Here is a 24545-nt window from a genome sequence, read left to right as displayed (position 1 = left end):
ACACATGTTGACAGTCTCCGTAGTAAACTACAGCAAAGACTGCACTTCCTTCGGCGTCTCAGGGTTCATGGTGTTGACCAAAGATTTATGTTAGTGTTCTATCGAGCAGTCTTGGAAAGCCTGGTCAGGTTTGGCATCACAGTTTGGTTCGGTAATGTGCAACTGAGGTCCAAATTGTTCAGATTGGTGCAGACTGCAGGGAAGATCATAGGGGTAAGACTCTCTGCACTGTGCAGTCTATTTATGAGCATTAAAACAGGCTCAGTGATGTTACCCATGTTTTAAATGGCGAGTTTGTACTTCTGCCCTCTGGGAGAAGATACAAAGAACCAAAGTACATCAGATTTAAAAAAAAAAAAGTGTTTGTACCAGCATCAACTAAGATGTTGAACGAGGCTCTGAAACAGCAGTAACTGTGTGAGGCTAGATTATCCACATCATGTGTGCAATTGTGTAATGTTGTGTCTTCCTCTGTAATGCATTTTTGTTGTCATTGATGTTTTATGTGTGGCTGTAGCTGGGGTGACAAATTTCCCTTGTGGACAATAAAGTTTACCTTGACCTTGACATATTGTACACTTATCTTTTTAAACATAATCATTCAAATCTAATTTAGCAGTTCTAAGAAATAAGTGTCAGTGCTACAGTTAACTACAGCAGCAAGCATTTATTAAAATGAAATCTGTCATTTTAATTCATGAAATATTATTTATATCCATAGGATTGATGGCTATTAAGGTCCTTACAATAGCAAAATAATGGAAAATCAAAAAAGCATTGTCTATTGAATTCAGCATATCTTTAAAAATACTATAAGAATCCTCTTACAATACAGCAGTACAGTTCTCAGATTTATTCACATATTACTCTGCTCCCAATAAATACATTCTGTCCATAGGTATACATCTAAAATGTGGCTCAATTTGTCTTTTCACACACTTATGTTGTACATCTTAGGATCATTGACTACCACAATTTAGAGTGACAGAAACAAATATTTACAGCCAAACGTGCTTAACATTAAGAAGAAAGCTGTTCATAAAACAGAATGGTTTACATACAGAACTGTAAAAAATAAATGTACATGTCATGTATACAATAAATGAAATCAAAATATCCCTTTGTGCAATGGGTCTTCTGTACACACAGCTAGGCTTTGCTTGTATGGGGGACTGAGTGCAGTGGATAGGGTTTTGCTAACATTTGACACAGAACAAGAGAGAAGTCTCTTACTTCTCTGGTGTGGTTTAATTATAAGGCGGAAAAGCTTCAACGGCGGAACCACACCCAGCTGTTGATGAGCCAGAAAGCTACAGTAACCGAGTACAGGACCATCTCACGCTTTGCTCGCTCCTTGTTCTCCTCTTCCAAGAGCTGGAGTCTCCGATTCAACTTGATGATCTGTCAATGAAAAGAAAAAACAATATCTTATCGAGTTGCAATAATTAATCAAGTTTATAAATTTAAGAGAAATTTATATATTGATTTATACATTTTCAAAAATACTCAAAATAGGATGTACAAGCTCACAAGGTGTCACAAAGCCATGAGTTGTGAGCCTGTAGACTGGCTATTTGACATATTGTAGGTACTTTTAGTAGATAATTAAAAATCGATTCAATAGATAATTAAAAATCGATTCAAATCATTCCACATTGATTCGGTTCACAAAGCTGAGGTAATATATTTGCTGGCTAACCTGACGTCTCAGGGTTGCTGCATCAACCACAGCCATATCATCTGACCCTCCATCCATAGAGGCGTCTAATGTAGATAGCACAAGCCTTGAATAGAGTGTGGGAAACTGTTAGGACAGTAAACTTACAAATGAACATATGATATTAGAACCGATGTCTACTTTGCACACTTTGAAATTGATTTCCTTTGAATCTTTTACTACCTGCTAATTTGGTAATATGTGATAATAACCCTTTTATTGTGCTGATCTTAAATGAGAATCAAGGACAGAAACCAAGAAAGAAGGAAAATCAAGATAGGAAAAGCTTGGAATCTCTGAGTGCCAGGTGGAGTTACCTGGATTCATGCAGGGGGTTGGAGATAGATGCCGACCCCCCTCGCAGTGATGGTTTGCTGAAGTGGTAGGAACAACACAGGAGAAAGAAAGGAAAGAGACAAGACAGAGACAGATAGTGATGGTAGTATGGTACTGCTGCAATACATGTAGCCTCAGCTCACATTCCCCTCCTACACATTTATTGCTTTTCTGAACACTAGTTCTTTAAAAAAATAAACAGACAGTGCCTTCACTGCCTTGTAACACAATGGGGCAAATTAGGTTTTGGCTTTACAAAAACAAAACTGCAAAAAACAAACAAAAAAAAGAACATTGTGGATGGAAAAATAAGGTAAGGTGCAGCAGCAGCAGTGGTCACAATCTGGTCAGGTCTCGAAAAGTAAACTCAAACTCTGATTGACTATTTTAGAATCAAAGCTGAGTGTGGAAGGTTGAGCCAGAAAGCCAACAACTTTGAGTACCAGAGGACCAGCGACTGATAGTGCCATTTCAATTTGTGAGAGTTCCTGATGGTGTCTGTCGTATTTGATATAAAGTACAAGGAAAATCACTCACTAGTCACTACACTAGTATTATCACTTTTTCAAGACTGTGTGAGTCAAGATGAACCGTATTTAGATTTCCTGTTAACTATTTTAGACATAACAGACATGTCTTAAGGTGGCTTTCTCTTCAATGCATTGAGCCAAACACAGAGAAGCCATCGCTAGTTAGAAAGGAGAAAGAGTGCAATCTGTGTAATTAACATGCAATATTAATAGTGTTAGAAACATTCATGTCAATTGATTTTGCGTGATTTGCTAGGGATGACTTCAAAACGCTCCCAAACTTTCAACACACCTAAATAATGCAAATGCACTTTAGAGGCATATAAGAGTCATTCAGGTAATAACTATGTTTTTTTGTAATTCCCAAGAATATTCACTAGGGGTGCCACAGAGCAGGGATTGAATCCAGAATGCACAGTCAAAATAGTGAGACTTCATGCGTTTCAAAATGACAGCTGATCCCAGATAACTTGAGCAAATTGACCAACTGGCCAGTGGCCATAAACAATTTATACAGATAGTATAACTTAAATAAATCGTGAAATAAAAAAGGTGGCGGGTCGGGAACGGGTCGGTAGGTCAATATTTCGGAAGGGTGTGAACAGAGTGGGAGAGCTCAGTTGCGTCACGGTCCTAGCAGGAGGGGTGATTGACAGATCACCTGCTATGGTTCTCATCCAGGACCTCCAGGACCTGCTGATAGGCCCGGCGTGTAGTGGAGTGGAGGTAAGACAGAACGCCGCTAGCGCTGTACAGGTTCTGTTCGTCCTCATCCGTGGTGAGAGGGGGGCAGGGGCGGACAGGGGCTTGGGGGGGTAGGGTCGCACTGCTCAGTGGCCACCAATAGGAGCGGGCCAAGCCAGAGAGAAGAGATACAGGTAGAAGACAGTAGAAAAGGGATGGAGGGAGGGGAGGGAGAGAATGAAGAGTATCTGTCCTCAACTTACTAACTGCACAGAGATAGCCACTAAGTGAAATAGTAAGCCCCCCAAAAAGAAATAAAATCTGTTAATGATGAAGGAACACTTATTCTTAACATGCCAATCAATAGAGGTGCTCCACTGACCTACACCCAAGCACTCCAATAGGAATGAGAAGATACGCAAGCATGCGACTGATTCTTTTGATTAAAACTCCAAAGACCATGGAACCACAGGTGGTGACTTGACTGTTCAAAGGCATAACAATACGTGTCATTTGACATGAAGTGCTTTTAATCAATAGTTTCAGCACAGCGTTAATAAGTTAATGACTTGCACACCAAGCATGGAGAAAATTCTAACACTGATGGCATCAACAAACCTAGCAAGACCGCAGCCTCAACAATAATGAAACCAACAAGCGATACCAGTGCTGTTGTATAAACAGACACCAAATTAAAGGCAAGTAACCAAATAGGGCTGTAACAGTTAATCAAACTAATCAATTTAATTTAATAATTGATTATAAAAAATAAATATATATATTTTTTAGATAAATACATATCTTATACAAAACAAAGTGCTTCTCTATTGTTCGATTAATGCAAAAAGGTAATAATTAAGAATAATCAATATGAAAATAATCAACATTTACAATGATGTAATCAACAGTTGCAGCCCTATAAAAGCAAACTTACAAAGAAAGGAAGAAAAGAAAAAGCTGCAGGATGTCAGAAAAACATGCAAGCTCATTGTGTGGAAGAGATAGTGTGGAAGAGATAAGATGGGGCAAGTGGTGGTGTTGGAAACCTGATACTCACATGGAATCACTTCCAGACAGCTGGCCATTATGACGGATAGTTGTGTTCTCACTGGCCGAGCGTTCCCGTCGTAATCGCCCTTGATTCCGTAGCTAGAAGGAGTAACAATAACATTTGAATTGGCTATGCTTTCCTCCTAATTTCCATTTTTTGTCAATAGGGCTGATTTAACCACATGAACCCTAGAATCTCTATTCAGGGGATGTTGTAGATGTTGTAGATCCGATCGGCGAAGAGATTTAGTTTTGATGGAAGAAAGGATGGACCCCCTGTTAATGAAGTATGATAGGGTTTACGTGGTAATGTCAAGTAAAGGTTATTATTAAAATGATTATAGAAAACATGTTTTGTAGGGGTGGGACGATTCACTTACCTCCCGACTTGATACGATTTTGACAGGGTGCCAATTCGTTTTAAATTGTGATTCTTAATTATAATAGTTATTAAGAATAATAGTTTGATTTATTCGGAAGACAGGCTTTCTTGCCCAATAAACAGAGCTCAGCTTACTGTACCAAGACATAAACCAAATATTTGAAACTTTTGGCTGAAAATAAGTTTCATAATTATGGCAGTGGTGAAAATGTCCACAGTGCTGCTGCACCACCTCTATCCCTTACTGGAGAGAACCATGATCCCAAAAAGATTTCAACAGCTTCTAACCTCTTCATTGGGTATGGCTGGGGCTGCACTCCGCTCCATCTCCATGAAGTCCAAGGGCCTTTCATTGAGGGTGAGAACTCTGGGTGGGGTCTTCAGTGATGGGATATCTTGTAAAGTGGACTGGATCAGGTCCAGGTCCCTGGGTCTTGAGAACTGGCAGTTATCACTGTCTCCTGATGGCAAAGAAATTAGGATCACAATGAATGAGATCAATCTCTTTATGTTTCAACAAGGGAATGTTCTTTGAAACTAAAACAGTCCACATAATATCCATCTAACATATAATTTAAGTAAAGTCTGGATGCATTCGGAAATGTGCACCGGTGTGCCTATTACTTTGTATTGGCTGTGCCTATCAGAACGCACCCTACAGTAAGTATGTCTGTCTGTCTGAAGAACTACCACCATCACTGGCCAGGCAATTGCCTCTGCATTTTCATGTACCAGGTCCATTACCTTATGGAGGTCTTAACGAGCCCCCTTCTCACTTTATCAAACTGTATGCTGTAATATTAGTCTTAATCTAGAATGCGCGCCATTGACTACACACATCCGGGTACATTGCGTTACACCATACAGCAGTGGCGTCAACTCCGGGGGTGCACAGGAGCAGAAGAACCCACTGGCAAAATAATAACACAACACAACGGCTCTTTTAAGAGCTAATAGCAGCCAGCCGCAGCGCAAATATGCGTGGCTGCACCCACTGCCGTTATAGGAACCTTCCGCCACTGCCATACAGTAGTTCAATAGTTGCATAAATGCCTATCTAATTCAGTTACCTCACGTCACCCTCATTATGGGTCACAGAATCCCACACTTTCAAACAGTGGCGTAACACGGAGAGCTGCACCAGAACACGCCAACACTCTAAGCTAATAATTTACTTACTTACAGGTCGCGCACACGTGCATGTATGATAACCATAGTTATGTAGCCATATAAGTCTCTCATTTTGAATGACCAACCATGGATCCCAGGACTCAGACATCAGTGTCCTGCACTTGGGTTTGTCAGTCTCACATTAACACACGCAGAATATATAGAAGAAGTCCATCAATGGTTCTAAGAAGCCAAACAAGGTGAGTCATGAATGATGTACAAGAGATTAGCATTCAACAACACCTTGTTGATCTTTTAAGGGTGTGGTATAGTAGTTGCAACACAAACAGTAAGAGAGTCTAAAAGGCCTACCTGCTATCACAATCCTCTCTGGAACTTGCATCATGGTGCTGTGGATCTCATGCATCTCAGCTTCAGGACCCTCTGAGCCGTATGGAGCTACTTTGAGCATCTCTGGGATTCGCATTCGTTGGCTGATGCCCTCTGTGTACTCCAGCTCATAGTGGATACGGTTCATCTCCGCCATCTCTGAGGTGGGGGAGGGGAATGCTGCAGCATTCATTTGGCTGTGAAAGACAATGCAATGTATTCAACATGGCAATCACACATAGGCTTAGTAGTAAGTCAAACCATTAACTAACTATACATAAATCACTATACATTTCATGTTTTTGTTGTATTCTCATAAGCTAAACTGCAGCCACCTTGTTGAGCTATGACAGAGGCATACCGTCTGAGCCTAATCGATTTGGCAATGTTGCACCAAAGGCCGAACTTTATCCACTGTGACAGGTTGCTGGAGTGTGCCGACCCACAGACCAGAGAGACAGGTTGCGTGGCAAACTAACTAACGTAGGAAGTAGGGGTGGGTTCAATAAATCGATATGGCAATAACCGTATCGTATTCCTTGCCGATAATCACATACCATATCGATATGGCAGGAAATGCTGTGTGTGACGCGGCTTTAAAAACAAATCGTGTATCGTGATACGCATCGATCGTGAGGTTGTTGGTAATACCAGAAGTCAACAGGTCAAGTCATGCAGAAAGCATGCTTGGCCAAACCTTTATTAACCATGACTGTGGTCTCCCTATATCCTTTCCTCCACCTTTTTCCCTCGAGAACAAATCTTTTTGACTGAAATTGATAGCTCAAATCGCATCAAAGATCTACTATTTTCACTGAATGTTCGCCTATTTGACGTCATGACGTTCACTGTTTGTTTTGTGTAGCTCCGAAGAATGTAACCAAATGGATCATGAGTCCTCCTCGGAATTTAATTAACTAACTATAAGCACTAAGCTCTTAAAGACCAGATTGTAAATAAAGTAATTTTCTGACTTTCTATTTAAGGGACATTCAAGCTCGTAAGCCTACTACTCGTGAAAGTTAATAGAACTATTAACTGAACAAATTAGAATAATTAGATAATATATAGAGCTCTTCATGATGGACGCAAACCCCAGATCCGAGTGGAGCCGACATAAAAAAAGGAAAAATGCACTTGGGGCACCCATTGGAATGGAATGACGTTAAATCCCATGTTTTCACCTTGATACAACAAATAGAAAAAAATAGCTGTTCTGAGGTCAAAACACATCACATCAAGCTTGTAGATAGTCTATTTTTGAAATTTTGAGGGAAGACTTTGTTTATAATTAATGACATGGCCAAAATAGGGATGCCCAGTTGAAAGTTGTTAAGTCTGTCTGTAGATTTATAAATATTTAACCAATGAGTAAATAATAACTACATTTGGATCTGTTACAACACAAGATATTTCTTTCCTGAAAAGTATTAAACCGTTATGGACAATAGAAGGTCCAGACAAGCAGAGTGACACCTATTCCACCTACAGCTACTGTAGAAAGATATTATCATTTGAATCTCTTAAAGAACTTCAGAAGATGTTGTAGAGCAGCATGTGATGAAGCCAGAGCTATAAATGGACAAAGCTCGTGATGCTGTCATATGATGATAATAACAAGCCTAAAGTGTCTCTTGGAGGTATAAATTGTGTGTGTATGAAAAAAGAAACTGACTGGTACAAGTTAATTGATTCATAGCTCAACTTAGCTACTTTGCAGGCAAAATTATCATTGCTTTAACACTACACAAGAACACACTGGAAATAACATTTAATGAAGGAATACTTTTTGGGAAGAATATTGAGATTGATCACCAAGCTGTTTTCCAAGGCTGGCATGATCACCCAGCTCCACCAGTCTGCCAAACAGTATACAGTACATTATTTGTGTTGTTATAGGCTGCCAATTAGAATACGGTAAACACAGAATCAGGGATTAATAATTACATTTTAGGATTAATAATTTAATATGAATAATAAAGTTAAGATAAATGCTGATTACCTGGTTAGTAAAGTTGTATGCACTACCAAACAATAATTATTGTATTAACCATTAATGGTTAATAAACGACGAGCAACTCAAATTATCACCGTTATAGCTCAATCTGACCACTTGGTAATGGTAGATACAAAAGAGGTGATTTCTCACCCTTGATAGACGATCTATATTATGCGTGTGTGCTGTCTGTAGAAAAAAAGGTCTTGCTACGACGTGCAAGAATAGATGGTTGACAATGACAGTTTAGCATAGCCAACCACATTAGCGCCATTTCTAGCCACCATCTGCTATGTAATCTGTAACTTACCCGTTGGCGATTTGCTAGATCCTCTTCAAATAGAATGTATGTACATTAAGTTAATACAATTGCCGTGGAGATTTGTTAAAAAACAATCTAAAGAGTAAGTGCATCATAGAAGCATCATCCTCTACTGTTGATGTTTGACACTGACTGTCTGAAGCGCCGCGCCGCCTCCTCTGTGCGATGCTTAAACAGGAAGAGCCGAAGGAAAGAGGAAGTTGCGTGGTTGAAGCCTGGCCCCACCTGGCGCCTGGATACAAAATAACATGAAATGCATTGATAACTTTAGCAAAAAGTACAGCGGTCCCAGGCATAATTACTTATCGTGTCCAGTTGCAACAGACAGGTCGTACCGCTGTGTTTATTACCAATCTGTAAATAAAAGTACCAGCAAAAAAAAAAGAAAAACTCCCCGCGGGGCTGCGGGGGGCCCCCATGAGGATTATCATAACTCTTCGGCTCTGTAAGACAATATTTAAATCATAATTCACATTTCACATCGAGTGTACATCTGTGCTTTAGTGCGCAGTGGTTTTCAACCAGTGGTCCGGGGACACTAGTGGTCCGGGGACCACCCGTGGTCCTTGAGGGGGTTCCAGATGGTCCCCATGCAGCTAAATGGTGGAGAGTTGGTAACCAAATGGACCCTTATAGATCTTTAACTCTTGAGAGTGTAAAATGAAACCAAATGGAACCCTGCGGGTCAAAAAAAAAAAAAAAGTATGGTGGTCCGTGGTATGAAATGGGTTGAAAACCACTGCTTTAGGTTATAGGACCAGTCTGGATGGCCGAGCGGTCTAAGGCGCTGCGTTCAGGTCGCAGTCTCCCCTGGAGGCGTGGGTTCGAATCCCACTTCAGACAACCCTTTTCTGTTCTGTAACTATATAGAAGTGTCTATTTGTACGTCTCTACATGTTTTGATGAATTGAATGGTGGACCCTGTTGTAAACAAGTGTAATGCTTAATTGGGTCGTCCACTCACAGTTAACAGTCTTTGTATTGAGTTTGTGCTTGAAATGTACTGTAATTCTGCAAACTGTTAATAAATATTTCAATCAATTTCAATCAATCAAACAGGTGCTCTTTTATGACTGGAGGCCAGGGCATGAGTCACACTCTTTGGTCAGGGTAGGCTACTAACGTATAATTAGTTTTTCTCTTCAAAATAAAATTGAGAAAACCATGTTTTATTTTTAAACCTAAAATGAACAGAACATAGGCCTGTTTTTCGTAGCCCATGATTTAGATTCTCGTAGCGTATTTTTAGATTCTGACCTTCCTAAACCAGGCTAACCAGCCATTTACCTATTCTGTCTCTGCAGCATTGTAATGTGGATGACCAGTTAGAGCTGAACATTTCTGAGAAAGCCAAGGTATGATGCACTGTGACTGTCGAGATGGGATGGGACACCGTCCGTGCCATGTCTAGATGAGACGATGACACAGTAATCCTAAAAATGAGATGTAGTTTATAGCTAGAATTTGGTAAGATAACAGTTTACAAGTTACTTTGAAGGTGTCAACTCTTGTGATTAAACAGCATCATACTGCCATAAATAAAGTACATTATTTCCAACAATACCAGTAAGACGCCCTGGGGGCGAGAAGCAACCTCATCCTAAAGGGCAAGGTCGCGTGCACGCATCCACCAGGGTGATGGCAGACTGCTGGACGAGCAGCGAGTGCTGGCGCTTTGGCATGGGCATGATGGCCGGGGGTCAGATCAACATAATCAAATGAATTCTGTACTGGCCATATATGGAGCGTGTCTTGAGTGTATATGGTTTTATGAGGTCAGATCACATATGGAATGTCAGAACAGGTCAGCTCCATACATGGAGATCTTAGGGCCGATTCATACTCCTATTTTAGAGCCGAATAAAAGTCGGTTCGGCGCTGTAGAGCCTACAATTTGAAGTCATTTGAGGTTCCTAAAGTCGGCTCTCCGGTGCTACTGAAAATTTCTGACGAGCCGTAATCATTTCGGCACTACAGCGCCGAAACAGCGGTAAAATAGGAGTATGAATCGGCCCTAAGGGTGGCAGCGGGGGCAGTGTCTTGAGTGTACAGGGTTTGATGAGGGCCCAGGTAGGGCCTGTTGAGAACTCTACTTTTCGCCGGCTGCCAGGCTGTGGCTGCAGTAATAACTTTAGGGCAGGCCCGTCTAGAGTTTAAATGGACAGGTATCAAAAGGGAGACATTGAAAAGGAAGGATGGTTTTTAGCAAGGAAGCTTTGAGTGGTCACATGAGGGCTGCGCCATGACACTTTCATGGACACTTTCATGGGAGCCAAACTACCCGGAAGTTTGTGTTCGAGTTGGAGCTGTCCGATATTTCATATTCCATCCTAATTGGATAACATTGGCTTTCAAAGTTTGCAGGATTGACCCCTTTTGAAACAAAAAGCCTCAAATCATGAACGCAGCTTGCAATTTACGTGAAATCTTTCACAGACTTTCCTACTAGGCTGAGGAATATATCCCACAACCTGACCTGGTGGAGACCTGTGCCGAGGAGCACTTTTTTCTAGTTTGAACTAGTTTGACAGCCAGGTACATGGCATGATTGGCAATTTGTGCATGCATGGTCCCTTAATTGACTCCCTTGAGGAATCCGTTGAAAACCTGACCCAACTGAACCCCCTCAACTTGCTTCAAGGACCCCTGTGTGAGCTGTGGGTGGGTTCCCCGACAGTCAGACCCCACTTTGAGAAATTTTAGATCTGCCAATCAATAACGCTAAAGCAGCACGTCTACTCTACAGCTTCGGGAACGCCCATTCTTTAAAAACGTGCTTACAGTCCACTAGGCCTCGGACAGTTAAAGTGAGCTACATCATGGAGAAAGAGGAGCAGCAGCTGCTGTACTGCTGGGGAGATAATTTATATGGACAATTTGGTCCACAGAAGGCATCCAGTCCCGAGCAGTGGCCGGTGCCTGCAGTTCCCCAGTGGCCATGGAGCTGCCCTGACAATGTCACCAAAATCAGTTGCGGGGAGAAGCACACTTTATTTGTCACTAGGAACGGAGATGTCTTTTCATGTGGGAGCGATTCCAGAGGACAGCTTGGCAGACGGCATATTTCGGATCCAAAGATACCAGGTGAGTCCATTAGTCCAATCACAATCCTCATTCATGTCGTCTTTCTTTTTATTTTAAAGGCGCATGGTGTGCATTTTGGTTACTGTACATCTCCTGTTACTGTAACAAACTGTACACTATCAGTTACCTGCTTTTTTTGCTGGCGCAGGCAACTTGAGCAAGCGCACGTTTGTCGTTTACCCATCCAAACGTGTTTAAATGTTTATGTCTTAACTTAACTCTTAATTAAGCTCACACAGTAAAGTACTATAACAGTTTAAACTGTTATTCGTCTATAGACGTAGAATAAAATGTGGACTTAATTAAGTCCAAATTTTATTCTGACCCCTCCACGAAAAGGCCTAGTTGTCCTAGTTGCCCTTATCCATCATTTATACATTATGGATAACAGTGTGGACTTAAACTGTACTCGTCTATAGTAGGCTACTCTAGTTAGGTTTCACTTTCGTTTCCTCCATCCTAGGCTTAGCATTGGGTGTGGTGGAGAATGTTACCAATGTTCTGATAAGAGAGAAAATATTGTAGAAGAATAAATATAAAGGTTGTTCTGTACATGGACAATAAAAACATGGCACTTATTTTATTTGTCAAAAAGGTTGCCAATCCATGACATACAGTACCTGTGTATCCCCCCCCTGCAAACACTTTACTGTTTGTGTTTAGGTCGTGTGGAGGATCTTGGTGGGGTGTTTACAGTGGCATGTGGTCAGGACCATTCTCTGGCTGTGTGCTACTCTGGAACCCTGTTCTACTGGGGGGAAGAATGTGAAGAACAACCGGGTGCTTGTCCCCATAGTCCACCCAACATTGTAAAACCAAGGCAAGACCTAATAGAACATCTATCTCTATATTTGCAGACTCAATGTGAGTGTGTCTCTGTGTCTTTCTGTCTGTCTGTCTGTCTGTCTGTCTGTCTGTCTGTCTGTCTGTCTGTCTGTCTGTCCTTCGCTTATCTCAAGAAGCATTTGACTTGGCGTCACTAGAGGGTCCAAGAGGGTACAGTGCCCGGTATGAAGTTTGCAATTCCTCATAATGTTTTTATGCAATGTATGATTGACTATGTCCTGTGTTCATGTTTGATACTGATAATAAAAAGGAAATGGTATAGAGCAGGTGTTCCCAAACTGTGGTACATGCACCCCTTGTGGTGCGCGAACGCCTTCTAGGGGGTGCGTGACATGAAAAGGGTAATGGTGGTTTTATGGTGTTATTTAGCAGCACAAACGGCAAATTCCGGTAAACCACTGTTGTAAGAGCAGCTGTGGGAGTAGCAGCTGTATGTCTCTCAGTGTGGTGACATTCTGTGATTATTTGCCATAATCATATTTTAAAAAAGATATCATTTTCGGCCAAATACAACGAGACTTAGCGCTGGGGGGTGCGTCAGCTAGGTCAGGAGGTAACACGGAGGTAAGCACGGCCAATAAAGGTGGTATAGAGGGCATGCGCATGTATTAAGTGAGTGGCAAATGGAATGGCAGTGGCAGTCGTTTAAAGGTATATTCAGTGATTTCACTCAAAAAACCTTAGGTTTCGTTTTTGGCTGTGGGACCCAGCCTTTCGTCCAATCAGGATAGAGAGTCAAAAACGAAACCTAAGGTTTTTTGACCCCCAGGGGTTAACTGGGGACAGGGAGGAACTCCTTATATGGCCAGCACACTCTATAGTAGGGAGGATTATCACAACAAAACAAAAAAATAAGTGATATTTGAATTAAGTGAAATCACTGAATATACCTTTAATGCAATCAGATAGGACTTTTCTGTTTGGATGTATGGGCTGTCAAGGCCAGAATGTAGTTTTTTGCCACTCAGTAAGTAACCTCGCATCACCAGGCTTTCCACCGCCTCGGAGGAAAGCCTCGTCTCTGTTTCAAAAGTCCGTATGATCCGGGCTGGGGCCGGATGATGTGGTTACGTCATGTTGTAGTATTGTTTTGTAGTCGCCAGACAGGACGAACAGGCGGTGGCAACTTCCTTTTCCCTCTCAATAAAAGCTCTCGTAAGCAAGAGCTTTTATTGAGAGGGAAAAGGAAATTGTTGCCGCCTGTTCTTCCTGTTTGTTGTAGGCAAACCATTGCCTACAACATGACGTAAGCATATCATCCGGCTCCAGCCCGGATCATATACCGAAATGAAATGGTGCCCAGGCTACTCAGTAAGCGTTCCTGCATAACTTCCAGGTGTGATGATGATGTCACGCGCATACCCTACATCACAAGCTTTAAATAAAACTCAACTTGAAATGGTTAAAATAAAGTAGATTTTTGAAGATGGACTAAAACAAAGGCACACAACATTCCATTAGATTATGATCAGAAGTTATACAGTATAAAATATGTAAGAGTTTTAACTTTTTAACTATTTCCACTAACCTACAGACATGTCCCCCTGCCGATACCAGACCCCATCCCAGTGGTGCAAGTTGCTTGTGGAAAATCCCATTCTTTGGCCTTAATTAAAAGTAAGAAGATATTTCAAAACTGGACGAAAGTAGAATTCTGTTTGTAATTGTTAAGATTCCTTATGTGCTCAAAAAGTACATGTTATGTTTTTTTTCTTTTTTTTCAGCAGGTGACGTTTTCTCATGGGGCTCAAACAGTCATGGTCAGTTGGGTCTGGGGAAGGACATTTCACTGCAGCCGTCACCTGCCCAGGTTCTCGCTTTGACTGGGACAGCAGTGAGCCGGATCTCAGCAGGAGGGTTGCACAGTCTGTTCCTCACTCTTCCAGGCTTGGTGTATTGCTGTGGTGCCAACAAATACGGTCAACTTGGGCTCAACCGGGTGGATGAGAAGGGTACAGACAACTGAAGACTGAATTAAAACACCCACATACCATTGTAGACCCAGAAATTGAAAGAAAAAGAAGGGAAAAAGCAACTCCTCTGTATACATTATTTGTTGTTCTTGTCAACAGGCAGGTTTAATGTGTGTGTAGTACCTGCCCTCAGAACCTTAGACGTGTCTCTCATGAGCTGTGGAATGACACACACTGCTGCCTTAACAAAGGTACTGCACTTCACCTTCTCATAGAATCTCATAGAAATGTTTTAATTAAATGTTGTTTGCTATTATTTGCACAAGTATGTTTTGCCATGTAGATGGCTAAATAGGTTGAATGTTAACATAAGAGTACACTGCAATGATCTTAGTTGTCAGTTCCTAATGTTGTACCCTAGGATGGCAGGGTATTCACCTTTGGAGATGGAAGTCAAGGTCAGCTTGGGCACAACTCCACTGCTAATGAAGTGATACCCAGACAGCTACAGGGTATTGATGGTCCCGCCCTACAGATTGACTGTGGCAGGTATGTACTAAGAATTCACTGCAACTCCCATGTATTTATGATCATACATTATTTGAGATAAGACAGTCGTTTTTGTTTATTGTAAAATCTTTCATTTTGTTTAGGTTAACTCATATACTATCAGTTATTGAATAGGTTCATAAGATGTAGTGATAGTGGTGGTTACTAAGGTATAACTGTGTCTTCACTTTACCCTTTTTATTTTTTTGTGGTTTTGGTCTTCCAGCTACCATACTGTTGTATTGGTGTCTTCAGGCCAACTATGGTCTTTTGGAAATGGGGAGAAAGGTCAGCTTGGAACTGGTATCTTGGAAGGGAGTCTGACTCCCAAGCTGGTTCAGCTGCCGTGGACCACTGATAAACCCACAATCAAAGCCAAAGGTATCAAAGCCAAGGTCACATTTTCTTTTAAAGGGGCATTTCACCCAGTTTCAACGGGTGCAGCTTCATATATTTTGTCCTCACTAATGCTCAGAACTACGAGAATGTACCTGAACTACTTAAGGTTCTACAGTATGTTATGTTTCGTAGGTTCTTTGGTGAAGCTTTGGTCATTTATTTGACTTAAGTAAACTAAACATTATATAACTGTCAGTTGATAGTTGACAAATGACAATTTAGGATTAGGAACATTTATCAAATTAGAATTTGCAATCATTCAAATGTAATATGAATCCTGCTATTGTATTAAACCTTCATGGAATCTTGTGGAAGATTCCCATGACACATTTCTTATTGTGTAAATCTGTTTGAACAGACATGAAAATAGTCTCCGGATGGAAAACCAACTTTGCCTATGCTTCATCTCCTGAGGTACTGCTTTAAACCTTTTTCAACTTGTGACAATAATGTTCTGCAGTGCATTGTGATGATTGTTGGTTGAGATTCATGTCAATTGATTGAATGCATCTTGATTGTCTTTGATATGATTACCTTAATATTGTTTCATAATAGAACTTGGAGAGGGAGCAGCCAATCGGAAGGCTAGACAACCTGAAATTGCAAAATTGGCTGGCAACGGACCAACTAAATCTAATGACACTGAGGTTCACACTTATTCTATTCTATGAAGTTATTTCCTAATCATTGCACACATGAAATTGATATTCATCACTGCAGTATTCACAGGCTGGCCAATATGTCTTTAATCCAACAGAGAAATAAGAATGGTGTTTTATTCAAGTTCAGGCATTGTTGCTAGCTTCACGAAAGACGGGTAAGGCCTTCAAGTTCATTATAACTTAAAGTTTTCAAGTTTAAGGCGTTAAATGAAGATGTTTGGGGTCCGAAAAGTACTTTTAATGTACCTGTAATTTTACCAATTTGGTCAATGACTTATTTGGTGGTTGGTTCTGCATTTATTTCATAACATCATGTTATGTTGTCTCTCTAATCAGTGGTCCGCCATCAGCTACAGATGCCTTAACAGTGGATGTTGACACTGCTGCCCAGTTCATCGGGGAGCTGTTCAAGCTCAAGATGCTGACGGAAGTGATCATGCACGACTGTATCGTCAAGCTGCTCAAAAACCACGACGAAGAGTCCCTGGAGTGCCTGTGTAGACTTTTCGCCACCATTGGCAAAGACCTCGACTTTGAGAAGGCCAAGGTACATACTGCATAATAATACATTAACACCCAGGACGCAAAGCCGCCCCATAACCCGCCAGATGACGGATTTTACCCCTCAGATTGCCATAACCACCATATGGCGGGTTATAAAGTTTATATCAATTCCAAGCAGCCGAAGCTCAAAACTAACCTTTCGTGCTGTCCAGGCTGCTAGGATTAATGCGCGCACACTAGGGCATTAACGAGTTGAGATTTTTCCCAGTCGACTTGTCGGACAGTAAAGTCAAAGTTGAGTCGATGCATTTTTTTTAATGAATGCCCTAGCGCACACCCCATAAGGAAACGTTCATTGTGGATTATTTGCTGCTTGTTTTCTCAGAAAAAGACTCCAAAGTTGTTGTTTTTGTCCAATCCGTCCGACGTTCAGGTGTAAATTGTGATTTATTTAATCGCATCGCGCCTGACATATTACCACTTCTGGCGAAAGCTAAGACATGTCGGCTGTTGCTCGTACAACGTTTTTCTCCTCCTCTCACGGTGATGAAAGTGTTTTAACAGAAGATGTGTAAATGACAAATGTAGCTACCATGCTGTCGGCATGATTAATCTGACTGTTGAACCACAGGGCAATTTACTGAACAAATCGCAAACATCTATGACGGCACTAACTGTAATTGTATTAAATTGTATTTCTGTTAAGCCTCGCATGGACCAGTACTTCCATCAAATGGAGAAGATTATCAAGGAGAAGAAGACCTCCTCTAGGATCCGCTTCATGCTGCAGGATGTGTTGGATCTGCGACGGGTAACACATACAAGACTACTTTTCACATACAACAAGATGGGTTATCATATTGTGTGTATGTAACCTGCACATGAGATGTCATTATGTAGTAGTTTTTCTAGGTTTTTAGCAGTTTGTATTCTTCGCTGTTTTATTGTCCTCACAGGATAACATAATATCATTACTAGACTCCAATTCCAAAAGAGAACTCATTCTGTTATTCAGCATTAAAAACACTATTCTAATGACTGCTTTTCTTATGAACAATAGCTTATCTGGTTTGACATATTTTATGTCATTTTGTAATTCATGCCTGAGTGCTGTATGTTTGTGAATGTAGCGTGTTGTATAGTGATTTTAACTATGTATATAACTGTGTATAACTATTTCATTCTCATCAGCCCATAACTGGAGATGCAGACCTGTCCTGTACATCAGACCTGTTATTATAACAATGTATCAATACTTGTCTTATCCTTATTCAGGCAAACATGTTTTACTTTACCCAATTTAGCTGTTATGGCAATCCCCAGTTCCCTTTGTATTCTAGTCCCTTGTCACTGCACAAACCAGTATGAGCTGCTAGTGCGACACCACAAGCCTGGTACTCATCATCTACCTGTCCCGCCCTCTGTCCCAGAATAACTGGGTGCCCAGGCGAGGGGACCAGGGTCCCAAGACCATCAACCAGATCCACAAAGATGCCGAGATGGAGGAGCAGAGAGAACAGATGAAGGTCCAGCACGCATTCATGTCCAAGCCGATCGGAGGCTCGGGGGGCAGGATGGGTGGAGGGGGGCCTGGCGGCCGGGGAGCTCACCCCCAGGGCCGTAGCCAGCCCCAGGATGAGGGCTGGAACACAGTCCCCATCTCCACCAAGAACCGACCCATCGACACGTCACGTCTCAGCAAAATCACCAAGGTAGGATGTGGACGTGTCTGGGCTCCTTTAGGGGTTCCAATACATAGCCTGGGGACTTATCGTGATCCTTGTCCTATGTGTTGCCTCACAAGTTAACAAAGGACTGTTTCAAACCTGATTATTCAGTTTTTCTTCCATTTGTTATTCCCTTGTTCATGGGTTTCTTCCCTCACCAAAAAACATGAATGTTAGGCATATTGTTCCTACTGGTATTATAACCAGACCTGGTGACTATGATATTCTACTATATATATTTTTTTTAACTAAATTAGTAAAAGATAATAAAACAGCTGGGCCTAGAGATAGTTTATTCTCAACCGTCTCATGCTGAGTTCCTGATAATGCAAACCAATCAGTGGTGCTAACCAACACCCAGCCAGTAGTCCTAAATAACAGGTGGTTCTAACTTCTAACCAACCAGGTCATTCTAACTACCAGGTGGTTCTAACCTATGATCACCACCTCCACAGACTCCAATTCTTGACTTTAACAACCAGCTGCTGGCTCCAGGAGGTAAAGGCACGTGGGGCAGTTGGGGTAAAGGTAGCAGCGGTGGAACCACTACCAGTACTGCCAAGCCTGCAGAGCCTGGTAGCGGTAGGTACCCTGAGGATGAGGGCTGGAACACAGTCCCCATCTCCACCAAGAACCGACCCATCGACACGTCACGTCTCAGCAAAATCACCAAGGTAGGATGTGGACGTCCACGTCCCCAAACCCCCACCAAGCCTGCCTTGACTGAGGAGGAGCTGGAGAAGAAATCCACGGCCATCATCGAAGAATATCTCCACATCAAAGACATGAAGGTACACACCCGTGCCGTTTCTATGGAAAACATGAGCAAGAGCTTTGAGGTAGGGTACGCTATGGTAAATCCTCCCAGCGTTGCGCTTAACTGTCTGTGTTTGTGCTCGCCTGAACCAACAGGAGGCATTGCAGTGCGTACAGGAGATGAACAGCGCCCAGTTGCTGTTTGTGTTTGTGCGGCACGGTTTGGAGAGCACGCTAGAGCGCAACGCCAGCGTGCGAGAGCACATGGGGCTGTTGCTGCACCAGCTCATCAAGACTGGCATGATGCCTACACAGCAGTACTACAAAGGGTAAGACCGTTTGAGAGAAAAGGGGGACTGTCATTAAGCCAAGTCATTCTTTAGCGAGACAGTCTGGCAGCTTTAACTGCATTCTTTAAATTGAGGTAGATTCTGTGTGCAAACGTACTCAGGAATGGTTGTAGAAAATTAACTTTGCACTTGCTGTGATGCGAGTGTCAAATGCTTATATTTTCATAACGTGTATTTGTATCGGGCTTGATGTGCAAAATACCTTAAACTCAGTTTGTGTTTCCAGGCTTAAAGATATCCTAGACGTGGCAGAGGATATGGCTATAGACATCCCACTCTTCTGGTTGTACCTGGCTGAGCTGATCACCCCCATGTTGCACGAGGGAGGTATCCCCATGGGACAGCTCTTCAAGTGAGTTCCAGGCCTCACTGGAGGCTTACGAACGGACACATCTGAGACTGTGAAGCATGTTCTGCAATTAACACCCATATGTCAAATTAGTTTTCTAATGAGGGAAATATTTTGTGTCTGTCTGTGTGCAGGGAAATCTCCAAGCCTCTCATTCCTCTGGGTAAGGCCGGAGACCTGTTGGTCCATATCCTCATTCTACTCTGCAAAGGAATGGTGAGATTTCACCCTGTTAATTACTCACCCTATTAACCCTGACACACTGTCACAATATCATTCATTCATTACACTGGAATACTGAATGATGTTAAACTAACCCACTAAAGGGTGTTGTTACATTGATGAATGCATCGGTCTGAATACGATCTTCCTCTCTTGCTCTTGCAGAACCATATAAAGGTGGGAGCCATGTGGAGGGAGGCAGGCCTTGGCTGGAAAGACTTCCTGCCTGAGGACGAAGATGTCAATAAGTTTGTGACAGAAAAGGTCAGAGCTCCACCTGCACCACTCATTTTCAGTCAAAGACGGCACAGCTATCTGTTAATTTTAGCCATGTGCAAGACCAGCCAATACGTTTCCAACAGAATCATGTTATTGGACATGTCAAACATATCATGTTGTCCTCTGTCCTGTATCTTCATAGAATGTGGAGTTCACCCTGGGCGATGAGACTGAGACGGGCAAGACGGAAGAGGTGAGCCCCACTGAAATGAGCAAACAGCTGGACAGACTAATCCAGGACAATGCAGACAACACCAGGATCTTCGACTGGATCGAGGTACGCTTAAATGTCCTAAAGAGGGTTTAAGACATTTGGTCTCAAATCTAGGTCAATGTTTAGTTCTGTTTGTGACCATCAGCTTTAAGGTTGCAGCGTACTCGTGACTAACCAACGCTGAACGTTGTTCGTCTAGGTTAGGTCACTAAAAATACAATTACGTTATCAGGAACTTCGGCAGTGCCTTGGCGTTTCTATTTCTTGCACTTCCAAGATTTTCTGACCAGCTGACACTTGATGCACTCATACACAGACCGTAAATCTATGACAGCGCAAACAACCAAGATGGCAGTTAATTAATTAATGGATACCAGTACCACACACTTTGGCAACTGTCTGTCGAAATCAGACAAATACATCAAACCATGTTGGGGATTGATATTCTAATAAACTGCAGAGATGTCAATGTCAAATCATGCTGACATCTTGCACAAATTTGGCATCATGCATCATCATAGATATGGCATAGAGACGACTGACGACGTCACAGGCTGGCCACATGACGTCTAAGATCCACATTCAAGCCACACTATTCCCATGTGGTTCGATTCTTGAGGGGCGCTAGACCCTCATGTCCAGCTTTGAGGGTCTGTGTGAACAAACATTGAGAATGAGATGATGTATGATGAGAGAGCGCCCCTCACTTCACACGGGTGTGATTTTTTTTTTTACGCTGTAGTTGCATTGTTAACCCTGCTTATCACCCGTCATCATCATGAATGTTAATCAGTGTGAGTTTGTGTGCAGGCCAACCTGGAGGAAGAGCAGACGTCCTCCAACACGTTTGTCAGAGCGTTGATGACCTCTATCTGCGTATCCGCCATGATCTGTGAGTACACTTCTCGCCATACATAGTCCAGCTCGGATGACAGTTTGCCTAGAATGTGCAGGATACCACAGTTTCAGCAAGCAGAGGATAGATGGTTATTCTGCCAGATACAGGGCTGCCCAGATATGTTATGAACAACAAAGTGGTTTAGACTTCTTTATTTTTATAAAATAATAGTGATTTGCCAAAACATTATTTTATTTAAATAAAGAAGTTCTATCCTTGAAGATTATGTTATGCTCTTAACGCAGTAGCCACTATCATTCGAATTAATTAATTTTATTTCCGTGTTCGGACAATTTCATTCACTGGTTAATCTCTCCTCGGCCCTCTCCGAAACTACCTCCCCGCGAGTTATAAATAATAGAGACGGCACCAGAATTTGCCTCCCATCCACTTGCATTGAGTTGCTCACCCAGCGCATGAGGCGTTTTCACCTCTTGTTCCGGTTTGGAAAAGTGATGGATGGATGGATGGAGAGAGATGAGATGAGATGGATTAATTAACATGCTAAGGCCAGTAGCTTTTATGTAATGTTTATAAATATTAAATAATATAATAAACTAAGGGTAAATATAATCATCGCCTGGTGCAATCTGCAACAGCGCTGCCTGCTTCTAGTAACAGCAGCACTGCGTGCCTGTCACTCAAGACGGCTGTGGCCACGCCTCCGTACCCTTTTGAGGTGCGAACTATAAGCAAGCATGTACGTCACTGCAGTGCTCGTTCATGCTTTCAGCCCGGCGTGTTCATGAGAGCTCTGTTGAATTGAATACAATTCTATGATGTAGATGGGCCCCAAATGGGTGGAGCCCACCACTTTTCCAATCCGGAAGAAGGGGTGGGCCCCAAATGGGTGGAGCCCACCACTTTTCCAATCCGGAAGAAGGGGTGAAAACTCCTCATGCGTTGGGTGAGCAACTCAATAACTCTTGAGAGTGTACAAATGGACCCATAAGGGACCATTTCGTTCCATTTGTACACTGTCAGAGTTACAGACCTGTACGGGACCATTTGGAAACCACTCAAGGATACTGAGATGATGAGATGAGATATACTTTATTAATCCCCGAGGGGAAATTGAAGCGTTAAAACAGCATAATGTGACAGATAAATCAAGGCTGAAGCTTAGAGGGAACCGGGCTTTTGCAGTCGCAGCTCCCAAGCTCTGGAATGAGCTGCCTCTGCACATAAGACAGGCCCCCACTCTTCAGGTGTTTAAATCACGCCTCAAGACATATTTTTATTCTTTGGCTTTTCCTAGCACAGTATGAGCTTTTTGATGTTGAAAGTGACACTGTGTACTGTATGTTGTTTGTTTTTAAATGAAGTTGTGTTTTTTATTATTTTATTGTAAAGCACTTAGGAACAACTTGTTGTTATTTAAATGTGCTATAGAAATAAAGATGGTATGGTATGGTATGGTACATAACAAACTAAAAATACTGGACAGACAGAAGAACACAAAACAGACACAAATGGACATAACCACACAAGACCAGGACCACCAAGGACCATATGCCATTTGGGGGGAGGCAGTTCTTATGCATTCGCATTGTATAGTCTGATAGCAGTTGGCATGAAAGAGAGTCTGTATCGTACTTTGAGACCCACTGGTGTAGCAGTGTTTTCAGTGAGCCAATATGCACAATAGCAGCACCCAGACTCTTGTTTGACCAGAATGAGCCTTCATTAGTATCATCGGTAATACCTGTGAACTTTGTGAAGCAAGTAGGGAAGAGGCCCAAGTTCTTTACAAACCTGCGTGTGTGCATAGAGAGTATTTAATAATACATTTTGCAGCCAGAGTTGGCAATAACGTGAAACACCCTTATGATGCCTTGAGTTGGTAGTGGTGCTTGAGTGTTTGACATTGTCAGTTTTGGCACCACTCTTGTCCTTCAGGTGAGAATCCATACAAGGTGGACAGTGAGAAGATCAACCACAGAGCCAAGCTGCTGCAGAAATACCTGAAGGACGAACAGATGGAGTTGCAAGCTCTCTATGCCTTGCAGGCCCTCATGGTGGAGATGGAGCAGCCTGCCAGTGAGTGTCATTCATGTTTACCACCATGTGATGCATGCTAGACTAGTACCATTCATTAACCCCAAACCAGGACTCTCATTATGTCAATATTACTTGAGCAAAGCAGACCCAAGACAGCCACAACTGTGTATGAAGGTATTATGAGCTTGTATATCTGCTTTTTATTTAGCTCGAATTGAAAATGACACAGCTGCTTTCCCTGTCTAAATTGTATTGTATTAACATTGTATTATTACTTTTAGGCTGGTACGTAAAACTTTCGATCTGGTCTCTCTTCTCACCTTCTCTTGTCGGCTCTTCTCTCTCTAGACCTTCTGCGGATGTTCTTTGACACCCTTTATGACGAGGACGTGATCAAAGAGGAGGCCTTCTACAAGTGGGAGTCCAGCAAGGACACTGCCGAGCAACAGGGCAAGGGTGTGGCCCTAAAGTCCGTCACCGCCTTCTTCACCTGGCTCCGCGAGGCAGAGGATGAGTCTGACAACAGCTAGGCCCCCCACTACTCCTGCCCCACCCCCTGGACTTCAAGAAAGCCTGGCGGGGTGGCAGACATTGATCATGTGGGAGTGCGATTGTTGAGTGGAAGATTCAGAAGACAGTAAGACACTGAATCAGCAAAATCCTTCTGCATAAACAGAAAAATACAAAGCAAGAAAAAAAACCTTTCTTCAACTGGGAGAGATTGTATTACGGATCGAACATTCGATCGTACTATTTTGTTTTTTGTTTTTCTTTCAGTTTCTTCATATTATATTTTTCCTGTGCTGCCGAATGTGTTTTTGAACTCAATGAAAGCGTCTACATAGGTGGCACGCTTCTTTCCCCTCCTGGCTTATGCTATAGGCTACTGTACTGTAGTAACAAAGTTTGACCTTCCTATTTGCCTTTGTTAATTATTTTAATTGGCTTACCTTTTCCAACTTGACTGTTCTTAACCCATGTGGAGTTTTAGTTGGATGACTGTATTAATAGAGTCAGGCATTGAATAGAAAAAACATTCAGCAGTGACCTTTATTCATACTGCCAGGCACCCTGTGCCCATAGCTGTTTAAATAAAACATGAAACATTGTACTCCATAAAATTATACAGAATGCCCAGCATTTTCTCCATAGATTTTTTTCTTTCACATCTGTTGAAAAAGTTTAACATTTTAAATGAAAACTGACAAACATGCCTACTAGAAATACAATATGTGGATAAACAATGTATTAACTGAATATGGTTGTGATTTGCAC

General features: G+C 42.0%; 2 protein-coding genes across 3 annotated transcripts; one reads left to right on the top strand and one right to left on the bottom strand.

Annotated features, from left to right (window-relative positions):
- Positions 1–652: 652 nt before the first annotated feature.
- mffa (mitochondrial fission factor a) lies at positions 653–8681 on the bottom strand. 2 transcript variants are annotated; one of them, XM_083772876.1, is made up of 8 exons: positions 8506–8681; positions 6182–6396; positions 4988–5160; positions 4325–4416; positions 3245–3409; positions 2035–2091; positions 1700–1784; positions 653–1401 (listed from the first exon to the last, which is right to left on the bottom strand). In XM_083772876.1, the coding sequence occupies exons 2-8, from the start codon at positions 6390–6392 to the stop codon at positions 1270–1272; spliced, it is 915 nt and encodes a 304-aa protein (XP_083629002.1). In that variant the 5' UTR covers positions 6393–6396; positions 8506–8681; the 3' UTR covers positions 653–1269. The 2 variants fall into 2 exon arrangements, with proteins under 2 accessions (XP_083629002.1, XP_083629003.1); XM_083772877.1 differs by lacking the exon at positions 3245–3409.
- Positions 8682–11336: 2655 nt separating this feature from the next.
- On the top strand, positions 11337–23898 carry LOC310864567 (eukaryotic translation initiation factor 4 gamma 1-like; the record flags this gene model as incomplete). The annotated part of the gene is made up of 22 exons (XM_083773256.1): positions 11337–11601; positions 12265–12421; positions 13982–14064; positions 14172–14399; positions 14520–14611; positions 14782–14909; positions 15136–15290; positions 15667–15722; positions 15864–15955; positions 16066–16125; positions 16307–16517; positions 17181–17285; positions 17905–18186; positions 18657–18992; positions 19114–19286; positions 19534–19659; positions 19791–19872; positions 20044–20142; positions 20300–20434; positions 21182–21263; positions 23169–23309; positions 23619–23898. 22 exons carry the CDS (start codon positions 11337–11339, stop codon positions 23798–23800), a joined length of 3270 nt encoding a protein of 1089 aa, XP_083629382.1. The 3' UTR covers positions 23801–23898.
- Positions 23899–24545: the final 647 nt, after the last annotated feature.

Source organism: Protomyctophum parallelum, assembly GCF_964188405.1.
Source record: "Protomyctophum parallelum genome assembly, chromosome: 9".
Classification (NCBI taxonomy): Eukaryota; Metazoa; Chordata; class Actinopteri; order Myctophiformes; family Myctophidae; genus Protomyctophum; species Protomyctophum parallelum.
Note: the sequence above shows the minus strand (reverse complement) of the source record. Positions and strands in the feature narration are given on the sequence as shown.

Excerpts from the sequence above, each read along its gene's own strand:
- mffa (XM_083772876.1), bottom strand. The coding sequence starts at position 6,392 with ATGAATGCTGCAGCATTCCCCTCCCCCACCTCAGAGATGGCGGAGATG. Across the intron at positions 2,092-3,244 it reads CTGGATGAGAACCATAGCAG|CAAACCATCACTGCGAGGGG; the intron begins GTGATCTGTCAA and ends CTACCACTTCAG. Across the intron at positions 1,785-2,034 it reads AACCCCCTGCATGAATCCAG|GCTTGTGCTATCTACATTAG; the intron begins GTAACTCCACCT and ends ACTCTATTCAAG.